The sequence below is a fragment of the Passer domesticus genome, chromosome Z (genome assembly GCF_036417665.1).
Source record: "Passer domesticus isolate bPasDom1 chromosome Z, bPasDom1.hap1, whole genome shotgun sequence".
Classification (NCBI taxonomy): Eukaryota; Metazoa; Chordata; class Aves; order Passeriformes; family Passeridae; genus Passer; species Passer domesticus.
Window position 1 is genome coordinate 75,003,040 of NC_087512.1, and position 12,436 is coordinate 75,015,475.

Below are 12,436 nucleotides of genomic sequence, written 5' to 3' on the forward strand. Positions count from 1 at the left end.
ACTGTGACACTTCTATTGAAGAGGACTACTGTCTTCTTCTATTGAGATCTGTATTTTTATGAAGTCATTACTCCTCACATTTTCAAAAAAGGAGGCCAAGAAAACTTCCATTTTAGATGGTGGACTGTACGTACAACTCATATGTTTTTTATCATACACATCTCAAGACTAATTATAAGTAACATCAGGGATATTTCTTTCTTCAATTCCTCAGGATGTTTTGTTTTAGGCAGGTAAGCAATAAAGTCCAATTCAATTTCCTTCATATAGGAAAGACGTTTTGGGGAAGAGAGCTTACTCAATAATGGCTACAATATCTGCTACAGCAAGGAATGGGAGTTTCTATGGGAGTGTGAAGCAGTTTTGATGCTTAGAAGAAGGCAAGTAGAGTATTTTCAGTGAGAATATGAAAAGCTCTACAGAACAGAAAGGCTGACAGGTAGAGATAATAAAGTTTGACATATACACACAAAGATAAGGATCATTACATCTGCAGGTTGCTAAGAAACAAATTAAATTGGAGGATAGTTGTGAAATTTTCCTCTGAAAATGGGGAAAGAGTTTAAAACTTTTTAACTTCACAACACCCTTGCAGTCACTGACTTGCCTAGTCGCCTTCCCCTTGAGGCCTGACTTGGGTCATCCTTTTCCAGATATCCATCCAGGCACGTCTCACGAGCTACATCTCAGTGACACACACATATGATCTAAATTGCCTTGTGATGTCAAATGATTACCATTCCCAGAGAACAAGCATCTGGTTCTCTGTTTTTAATCTTCCAATCCAATTTTCTGGGTCATACTGGGTATTAGATGTCTTACTGAAAATCTTTTGAAAAGGTTTGTACTTGAACAGCTCAGGTGTTCCTGCAACCAGGGCAGTTGCTCTCAGTTACAGTAACGAACCTACTGACACTCCGATGTACAAAGTTCATGTCTTTCATCACACCAGTTTTCTTATCTCAAAGACGTACAAATCACATGTTACTCAACTAATATTCTCAAATAGTATCTTCCTTCACGTTTATGTCACTTTCCAGCAAGAAACTCCAAATATCTAAATTGCAGAGATGTATTTATAGAGAATTACTTAATTTTGAGGATGATTTGTCTATGTTTACCTATAAACAAGTGGAAAAACACTAACACAAACAAGATAAAAAGGAACAGAAACCTAGGTAGAACATTTGAAACAATTACTGTCAAATGGCTAACCACAAAATCCTAATGAGCAGTAAATAAATTACCATTACAGTGCATAGTTGTTATTCATTACTTCATTTGCTTTTCCTGATTACTTTGTTCTTCTTATCAACTTGGAAAGCTTCCACTAAAATAATAAATTACTTCAAACTAAATGCCTTTTTTTACTAGGGTGGGGAACAATGTATCCTTGTACTTTCAGGTGCGTGTCCCGCGCCCCTGCCTTCCATATGCCAGTTTAATTCTGAATTTATTTAAGATGTACAAATGTAAGACTTTTTTTCATCCTTTTTTCTCTTTTTCCTTTTTCTTTTTTTTTTTTTAACTCCACAAGAACTTAAAAGCCATCTATACTGAACTTTGAAAGAAGTATAAAATGCCAAATCTACTTTCATAAAAAAGATGAAGCAATGGGGGAAAATTCATTTTAAAGGAAAATTAATTTTCTTTCAAAAAAAAGGGAAATATGTTGTGCAAATCAGAGAAAAGTTATGCAGATAAACACTAAATCACATTAAAGGATGAGTCCTTCATACTTTTAATAAGAATAACACAATCATGCCTTAGGAACTAGTCAACAAATAAATCTGTCAGCAGCTGTTTTCCCACAGTTTAATGGGACACACCGCATTTTCCTAGTATTTTAAGCGTTGAAGGAAGTGACTTCCAAGAGACTTTGCCTCCTCTGTTACTAGAGGAATCAATGGAGCAGTATCTTCATTAACAATGCTGTTACAAAGCAATTTCTCCACTTTGGCATGCTCTAGATGGTAGGACTCTTGAAAGACATTAGATTTACATTTGGCTTCATCACAGGAAGCACACCCTAAAGTTCCCAAAAGACTGTAACCAAAACAGAGCCATTGTGCTGCCTCAGACTCGTTTGTACAGTAAATTTGACACATATTTTACTATTTCAAAAGAAAAAGGAAGTTTATCCAGCCATGTTTCATCGAGACTTGAATAGTTGTGATGAATGACGCTCCCTTAGTTCCAGCACTAACATTTATTACTAAAGATTCATTTTTTTCTCATAAAGCTTGTGTTAAGTAGAATAATCTTTGTCAGCAAAAGACTGACAGCATAGTATTATTATTTGTATTGGTATAGAACCAAGCTTAGACTATCTAAATAACAAGTCACATTCAAGCATTCCTTTTCTTGTGCCAAGCTACTGCAATTTTAAAGCTCTTTTATACTGCAGTACTTCACAGTCACAAATGCCATTTTGAGTGCCACAATAATGCAAGGTTTAATTCACAGGAATTTGTCAGGTCAGTTTCCTTAGAAACAACCTCCTTACAAAAGACTGCAGGACGGAAGGATGGAAGGACAGAAGGAGAGAGAGAGAGAGAGAGAGAGAGAGAGAGAGAGAGAGAGAGAGAGAGAGAGAGAGAGAGAGAGAGAGAGAGAGAAAACTAGGACAAACTCCACTGTAAGGATGCCTCCTTTGGCAGCAAACTGACACAAAAATACAGAAGCAGACCAGTCCTGCTTCAGAAGTTCTTTGATCTTGACTTTGAGACACAATACACATGGTTGTGATTTTCTCAAATTTTGTGTCAAACCTAGAGAGTACATAATTGAATATAGAAACAATTTTTATTATTTAAAATGTGCACTGCAATCTAAAAACAGTACTACAAAAACACCTGGACATAGTCTGATTTATATATATATACACCTCTAATGAACAGAAGAGATTTGATTTAGGATAGAAACATTCAGATATACATAAAAATACAAACGAAGCTACAGAGTATCTAGAAATATCTCACCAAGAAATTACTCAATTGTTTAAGATGTACAATTATCACAGCATGATTTGGGGGGAGGGGGAGGAGAGAGGCCTGTCACTAGAAATTTCTGTATCCTTACCAGAGGTGGCCCTGCCAGGAATATTGTTCCCTGTTTGCCAACAATAATACTTTCATCAGCCATTGCAGGTACGTATGCTCCTCCTGCTGTACAGGATCCCATGACTACTGCAATCTATCAGGAAAACAAAAAGCAAAAGTTAACGAACTGTCCTACCCTTAAAAATAGCAAAGCCACATGACATTATGTATTTTAACAGAGGTCATTTGACAGCACTGCAAGATTATTTCTGTCTAATAGAGCAAACTTTTTATGTTTTAGCATTTCTTTAAAAAATAAGGAATCTTCCATTTTTAACAGTCTGTAGAACTATGATCTTCAGACTACCCTGCTGGAAAACTCATATATGAGGTACTGATCTAGGTATGTGATATGTTTGAAGAGACACACATTGTACCATGGAATTTAGTTTTACTCATGAACAGTAAAAGTTAAAAGCTATAGGTTTCTCCTGGTATTTATACTTAAGTCAGGGCTTCAGTTACTGCTTACTGGCGTAATTGCACACCAATGTTAACATCCTTTGAAGGAAATTTCTCCCATCTCTTAGTATGCTACTTCAGGTCTTCAGTGGATCAACTAATTAATTTTGCCCTTTCGAGATGTGTTGAGCATCTCATTATAGTCTTCACCATGAATAATTTCTGCTTCATCTTTTTACCTAATTTTGAATGGAACACCTACCCAGTGAACATTTTCTACCAGTAATACCTTGGTGATACTTTTACAAAACTAACTTGAACCCAGATATGATGAATACTGTAGCTGTAGACAATCATGGAAATGAAGTTTCTCAATTTCTCTTTCATAGGAGCATCTACAAAGACCCTTTCAAGACACTTGTAGAGCAGAAGAAAAGGAATACTCATGAAAAAGACAAACACTTTCTTTCACAACCACACATATACACACACATTACCACTAAAAAAACCTTAGAAAACAACATTATTTTATGTTAAGTTTGTTTCAAGATACTTCTAAGGTGACATCAATTAGTGTTCTCTGTTACATGCTAATTTGGAAGAAGAAAGCAGTATATAGAAAAGTAAAACTTCTAAATCACATTATGCATATCTAAAGAAGGACTACATGAACTATGTCAATGTGCTATCATCAAATTAAACAGCCTTTTCAGCAAACAGTTTTCAGGATCTTGAAACTATATCTACTCAGACTCACATGATTAATCTGCAGTACTTCTCTTGTGCATTTAATAAATAATCCATGGCAAATTAAAAAATAACATAAGTCTCTAGAAATGGGAGAAATTTGGTGTAAACAAGTTTATTTCTTTTTTTCCCCTCTAGGATTTGTGGCTTTTTTCTGTTCTTAATTTCACCATGCTCACACTGATAGAACGTGCCTGCATTTAAACTTTCACTCAGTTTTAATTTTTTCCAACATAAAAACTGGAATATGTATCTACTGGAAAAAATAAAACTTACTTGTCAAATTTCCAAATAATATCTTACGTCCTGACTTACTTTTCTAAATTGCTGCAAAGGAATTCTTGTGTTCAATAAAAGTCGACAGTCCTGAGTGCACATACACTATTTCATATCCATTGATCCATCCCCCATCATATCCATGCAGCATATGAGTGTGAGAGAGCTCAGGAAGCAGCTAATGAGGAGCTAATCACAGCTTTCTGATTCACACCCATACAGACAACAACGTAATTTAAGCTGCAGTGGGTGAATAATAAATTAGTCACAGGTAAAAGTGGAGGGGGAAATTAAAAGCACTATCAGCAACTAGAAAACAAAGAGGGGGGAAAAAGCAAGCACTTTAAGGGCCAAATTGAGAAGAACTAATGAACTGACAAACAGAACTTCAAGCAAGCCAGAGCATAGACCACCAGGTAGCAAACTAACAATATCCAGACTCCCATCTTGGGAGAATTGACCAGAATGGACATCAGAGAGAGCACAATTTCCTAATCCCATTTTCTAAAGAAACATTCTCTCAGACAGGGAAGATGGTTCTAGCTACCACAGTCTGTTAGCACAGGACCAATAATAGATTTACAAATGTTAACAGTGCCTCTTTGAAATAAAACAAAGCAGATACATCTCCCAAACAAAATGCACCCTTATCACAACCATTAAATAAAGTGCTTCAGTAAAACATTTTTCTGAGTCTTCCATAAATATTTAAAGAAAGATAAACATTCATCAGTGTCCTACTTGGAAAATGTAACTTTCATCAGTGTCCTACCAAATAGAAATGTGTTTTCTTAATAGACAAATCTTTCTTATTTTAGTTCTTATTCTATATGAATACAATTACTCCTAATACAACACCATATGGTAATTGAAAGAAACATAAATTCACCTTTTTAATGTAACTTTACAATTATGTAAAATACATTTCAAAACAGGCTGGAAACAAGAGCATAACTGAAGGGTCAAGCATTTCTAGAAAGGTCCAGCCTGACATCAGTAATTTCAGCCTTGCAAGCTGGGTATACACATCTATCTTTGCCATAACATCTAAAAATCATTACTCCCAAAGCAGATCATGACTGAAGTCTCCAGGAAAAATAAGATTTTCCAAAATTTCTCCAAAAAAGATAATTCAGCAAAACATCACTCCTTTGGCATTAGCTGTTCCAAAAAAACACTAGGACCAATCTAGATCTACCAGGGAGTCTTATATGATGACAAACTGTATTTTTCTCCTAGGCATTTCTGTTCTAACAAAACACTACTTTTCTCTAGAGACCTACCTAATCACTGCAGCTGGTCCATTTCTACTGTTGGAAAGAACTACAGAAGGTAAATTATGTTGTATTTCCTAAAGACATTTAGTGCATTGATAGAATCTTCAGCCTTGTATTTTTATAGAGGTAATGGATTACAGGATTCATTGGAAAAATAAAAGATGGTTGAAGATTTAAACTCTTACTTGGTGCCAAAATGGTATCAAGGTAACACAGACAGTTTCGTCAAATATCTTGCGGAGCCGGTGTCTGTCATGTATGGAGTCAGACTGAATACTGGTGCATCTGCTTCACCCTCGAAGTATTGGCTTCTACTAATTCCTTCCCCCAGAAAAAAAAAAACTGCCCAAGGCTACAGTGGAGTCTCTTTTGTGAGTGGTTGGAATCATGTCCCCCTGAGCCTCAGGGCAGCAGAATCCAGTAACAATCGTCTCTCAAGGGTTTTATTCCTTCTGAAAAAGAACACTGGATAACGGTATTATGGTGGGATTTGTGTCATAGCACTGCCATGGGCTCTACTTGTGTCACAGCCCAGTCTCAGACAACACGGACTGAAGTACCTCCTCTGACATATAACTCAGGTTCCACTGCAGGCACACACAAATCAAACGGTACCCCAGCCCTTTGCTAGGATAATGACCAGCTTTTTCAGGGTTTCAAAGTGTGGTAGAGAACTTTTTTTTGAAAATAAATACTGCCATCACCATTTCCACAGTATGCATGACCTGTTTCTCACTCAGAATAGATTTTGCTGTTCTCATTGTATAGAAAACAGAGGTTGAATAATTTTTTAATGTTCTCCATTCCTCAGCTCTTACTGTAATTATTCGTAGATTAATCTGGCAGGATTATATAGATCACACGTCTAAAAGAGAATCTGGATTTATGACCATAACTTCTTTTTGCTCTGACCACTTGCAGATGCCCATAAAGAATGCAGGTTTCAAACAACCTCTTTATTTCTTCTATTGATTTATGGTTTTTTTGGAAGGTTGTATATACTTTCCCCTGGTAAACAGAAAGAGTACTGCAGTTCAAATGAATTTTGCTGTACCTCAGTGCTAAATGAGGAAGCTGTCTGCTCTCCCCTGTGATCAAAGGAAAAAAGACTAGTTCTGAGAACTGATGCTCAGAATTGGTAGTTCTAAGAAGTTCCATACAATCTGCCTTTTTTTAAAATTTATTTGTTCTAAGGACTGCTGGTGCAGTCTGTCTCCTTCATGCTAAAAAAGATACAGTAAGATCGGGAAAAGAAGATGAGCTAGGACCATCAGAGGTGTGGAACACTGCAGGAAGAACAGCTGAGTAAGCTTGAATTTTTTGGTCTGCAAAAGAGAGTATAAGGCAAATATAAGAGAGGAGTACAAAACCATACAAAGAGGTAGAGGGTGTCTGAGTAGACAGCAGCTCTGTAGGTTGTGAATTACCCAGTTTCTCTCGTTTGCTCTTCTGTAGCGTTCCTTTATTTGCGGTAGGTTATTTTCAAAGACCATGGATTTTCCACCCCCCCTGGCAGCTTCTCAGAGGTCCCTGCTAACAATTCCCTTAGAGTATTTATTCTGGTACCTGTCTTTCTCAACTCCATTGGGACTGTACACCCTACCCTTCATTGTCACTGCAGCCATAGCTGCCCATCAGCAATCTTCAAATATTTCACATTCCTCATGAGTAACAGATTCAGCAAAACATGTGGTTTTGCTTCCCGAGCACATCACCTGCATCAAAAAACTGATCCCTATGTATTATTGAGTGAACCATGACACAAAAGCACTTCTAAATCCAGGAACTGTGACTAACAGTAATTGTGTGCATCATTAACTCATTAGAAAATAACCTTATTATTAGGGCTGTTTCAACATAAAGCACATCAGAGTGTAAAGTGGATTTATAAATACACACATACCCCTGTTAGTGGAAAATATGTCTCATTTATTAGCCATCCTCAAGGGGGTCCTCACCTTTGCAGTGCTGATGCAGAACTGTTCCAAGAGATTTTCTAGTGCTTTCTCAAATGGCCCTTCATACCATGTTCCCAAGTCCATTTCTCTCCTACTCCCAGAGAGGAGCAGGTAGGTCAAATCATTAACACTAAAAAAGTAGACAGTTTCTTCAAAACTATAATGAATTTTTGTGGACAGTTACTGTGTTTTCAGTGCTTCCAAGTCCCAGACTGGGCCATCAGGTTAGCACAACACAATGCCATCAGAAACAAAACATGGTGAAAAGCTTTGAAAAGAGGTAATGGCAGCAGGCATAAAAACTAATTAGTACATTAATTCTTAGATAAAAGCAAATTACCTGTGGAATTCCTTGTGAGGACATGACTGCTTGATTATAGAAAATACGGCCAAAATGATCTCGATCTGGAAATACTTCTGCTTGCCGAGGTAAGTTTGCTCCTCCTGAATCAACTAGAATGAACCAAATTATATTAGCATGCTTTGAACAGTGTTACATACTCGTTGGTAAAGTATCAGCATGTTACCTAAAATATACAACAATTACTATCACTAATACTGTATATATTTCCATGACTGTATGTATAATAGAACATTCCTTTTGGAAAAATAAAGAACTAAAACAGTAAACACTCCTCTCCAAAATAACATCTATCCCGATGACTTTCATGGAAAATAAACTCAGACATGCTTAAAGATGCAACCATCCCTCCCTAAATAAACTTTTAAACTCAACTTGCTGCAAAATATTTAAACTAAAAACACTTTTAATGTACAATTTTAACTCAACAATTCTACTGCAATTCTGTCACCAGCTCCAGAAAAAGGCAGAGCTAGTCACCACCAAGTTCAAAAGGTGCTGCCTCTATTCTTTCATAGCTTGATTAAACTTCACAACAAAGACATTAAACTATCTTTAGGATGATTCATTTATTATGTGCCCTTGCCTCAGGATACACCCTCCTGCTCACAGGTCTCCAACGGCAGCTACCTCTCTGCTCCCAATTAATGAAAATACAACCTGTCATGAGAGGTATCCAAAGAACAGAAGACTATGAGGAAATGCACAGGGAGATAAAGCACCTCTGAGAACTCTGGCTCCTGGTAATTAATTTTTACATACAACCACCAGTCTGTATGCACACTCTTATCTTACATGACTGCAGCCAAAACAAAATGTCCACACCAGTGACTGACTCAGTGGCAAATGGCACCAGCTGTCCACATGAGAATTAGCACCCAGGCAGCTGTTATCACTGGTGGAAAAGGCAGTTCAAACAACAGGAAAACTACATGGCCAGTACACTGCTGACTACAAAGTGCTCCCTCTTATTGCACTGCTCAAATCAACTGGAATAAGTCCAGGTACAGAAACTGCAAGGCTAAAGTAAATCACCAGGTATGAATGACATTGTACATTCAAGGACTATACCTCTCAAAGATGGAATAAAACCCCTAAACTTTTCTTTTAAAGGCGTAGCTGTGTCCCACAATTCCTCATTCCATAAGATCTTAAAACAGTAGAATCATCCACAGTTGCTCACTCAATACTCACTAAAAAGACTTCTCTGAACAGACAGAATTTGCTGATTAAAACAAAAATCTTAACAGCTGTTTTGTGAACAGCAAAGCTAAGATTTTTCTGGTTTTTTAACAACTAAGATAAAATTTAGTTTTCCCCTTCTCTCCAGGACTCTTTCTATGGCAATCTCACAAAATCTTCACCCACATTGCCCCTGTACCCACCTCACCAACAGTTTCAAGTTCACACTTCCCCTAATCCTTCTAGTGGTCTTATTTACATGCTTGACTTATCAGCAGGGCAAGAAACTTCAAACACTTGGGCTGGCCAGGACCTCTATTTATGTTGACTATTTAACTACTACAAGCATCCAGAGTGGCAAACAGCTGATATTTAAGTTGCTAAACTAAGCTGAACAGACAAGGAATAATCTGTATTTTTAAAAAATGGAGTAGAAGGTCTTTCTCCTCTGATGCTGACATATACAAAATCCACAGGAATACACATTTTCTTACAACTCTCTGTCAAAGCTGACTGAAACTGGCTAATAGGGTCAAAACTCATTAAGCTGGGAATTCAGGCTGAAAGGAAGACATTGACAGAAACCTCTTGTATTTGTATAAAACCAGGATAAGAAAACACTACCAGTAATACATTACAGATACCTGTCACTCTGTTCTTCTTTTATAATGAAAGGACATGTAAGGTTTACATGAAAGTTTGGCTAAATACTGATCAATTAGGCTAAAGTCAAAATGTAAAAAAAATACAATTAAATTTCTGCTTCAAAAAAATTAACCCAAAATCCTAAAAATTTATTGATCCAAACTGTTTTTGACAATTTTATCACTCTTATTATTTTTATTTCCTTGGTATCTTTTCTCATACACATACATCCTCCACCAGAATGTACCTTTTCTTTTTAACTGTAATTTGAATTGACTGGAAGAGTCTACAGGAAATATTGCTAATTCATGACAGAAAGAAGTGATACACTGTTAACAGCTGCATCTGTATTTTATGAACCCAACCCTACCACAGGACTGTACACACCCCCCAGTTAAGATGTGCCATCCCTCTGTAGTGATAATACAGTATTGATTAAAATATATTTGAATAGGTGTGCTTTAAATACACTCCTTGTTAGTCAGATCTGCAGACAGATCAGCTGCCCTTAACACTGGACCTTGGCTATTTCTGCAATGGGACTTACCCAAATAAAGGCAAGGGAGATGATTTTGCATTGCAATTTCTTGAGCACGTAAATGTTTCTTAACAGTGATGGGATAATAGGTGCCACCTTTGACAGTTGCATCATTGGCAACAATCAAGCATTCCGTCCTAAAATTAAAAAAAAGCTTATGAGAGAGAAAAGTATTTCTAATGAGTAAATTTGTATGTTGGTTAAAGAAGTGCAACAAGTCAAGGACTCTTGAAGCTCTGATGCTCTAAGAGAGCTCTTATCTGCATTCGCTCAAGGGCACATTGCAACAGCAGCCTCACTACTATAATGTCCTGTTCCATTATTTTAGGGAGTAAAATAATCCTGCATAGCACCATAATTAACTTCAAGAACAGTCTTGGAGGTTCTTTGAGTAAGCAAAACTAACTTTTAGGTTAAAATACCGCCCTAATTTTTTTTTAATAGCTTTCCAGATGCACTAATCTCTTTCCTTCATTGGACACTTGAAACTCCATGTATGTTTTGTTTAGTTAGTGGGATACACTAACTAAAAATCCCCAACAAACAAAAAAACAAAACAAAAACCTCACTTCCTTTTAGCTATGGCCAAACAAAATGAGATACTGATTTTGTTGATTTTTTGAGTGTTCAAAACAAACCACTAAAAATACTAACAGCTTAATACTGGAAATTGAATGAAATTATACCTTCTTCCTTTTCATATCATAAGTAATGTAGATGACTGGAATCTCTCACCCAGATACTCGTCCAATGCCTGTGATAATGCCTCCTGCAGGTACCTCTTCATTACCATACAACTGGTAACCAGCAAACTGGGAGAACTCCAAGAATGGAGATCTGAATAAGGACAAATGAAACAAAACTGTAAAATATTACTAGTTCTATCTGCCACTGAATCTTACTTAAAAGGTTAAATTTTAAAAGATTTTCTTTAAAGGAGATCAGTTTTTCAAAGAACGTTTCTGTAAAATTTCAATAATTCTATTTAGTGTTTATCATGTTATTGTTTATGGAAGCTAAAGAGAAAATAAGCCTGTCGCAATATCTCCCTGCAAGAGACAAGCTAAAATGTTTAAGAAAAAAAAAGGAGGTACCTACCCAGGATCAATAAGCTTGTCAATTCTCTCTCTGGGTAACAGCTTTCCTCTTGATGTATGACGCTTGCGAGCTTTTTCTCCACCTCCTGTGATACAACAGTAAATTGTCACATTTTCTATGGACGCAGATAAGATAAATCGTCAGTTATATTAAAACTTCGAATGGAAATGCTGATGAGTTCCCAGTTTTTGAAGTATGAACCTTAATAATAAATTGAATAAATAATAGTTTCTACTTCAAACAGATTTAAGGTATTGATAAAAAGGCTTGTTTTCTAGAATCTATTTTATTTCCCACCTCATTTTTTACAGGTAGTCTTGAGGCACAGATTTTAATAAATATAGTTGTCTGAAACTTTCCCCCACTGCTTGGCAATAAACACAAGGGCAGAAAACATAAATATGTAGAAAGCACATCAGTAGAACTACAGGAAATACTAATCCCTAGAACTCATTCATAATAGCTACACTGAATGCAATCTTGAATGACCCAGCATCATCTGCACCAATTTCCTTAGACCATGGCAAAACTGTAAGCAGAATTGAGACATAGAGCATTTAATATCAAGTTTATATTTGTTTCATTTCAACCCTTCACTAGAGGTCATCCTAAATCTTTCATTCTCTAGAGCTTTGTGTCATTCAATACTTCAAGATTTGTTGACACACCTCAGCCTCTTTGTAACAACAACTTATACAAACATTGTTTCTCAGTGTAGACATGATCCTCCTCATCACTCTAAAATTGTCTCCCTGTCTAAAATAAAGAAGATGTGTTTTGCTAACATTTCTCCTGAGATGCCAGGATTTCTCTGTCAGCTAGGCATCACTGAAACAGAGCTTCTAAGCCTC

The 12,436-nt window shown here is 36.5% G+C and overlaps 1 protein-coding gene across 1 annotated transcript in view; it reads right to left on the reverse strand.

The window, feature by feature from the left end:
- The window catches only part of MCCC2 (methylcrotonyl-CoA carboxylase subunit 2), a 37,482-nt gene that overhangs the window by 18,946 nt on the left and 6,100 nt on the right, over nt 1-12,436 (reverse strand). Inside the window, exons 3-7 of the mRNA XM_064403238.1 lie at nt 11,586-11,670; nt 11,223-11,324; nt 10,497-10,624; nt 8,102-8,214; nt 3,082-3,195 (exon numbers count right to left, since the gene is read on the reverse strand). Of these exons, the coding sequence (XP_064259308.1) occupies nt 3,082-3,195; nt 8,102-8,214; nt 10,497-10,624; nt 11,223-11,324; nt 11,586-11,670 (542 nt within the window). The remainder of the gene's footprint in view (nt 1-3,081; nt 3,196-8,101; nt 8,215-10,496; nt 10,625-11,222; nt 11,325-11,585; nt 11,671-12,436) is intronic.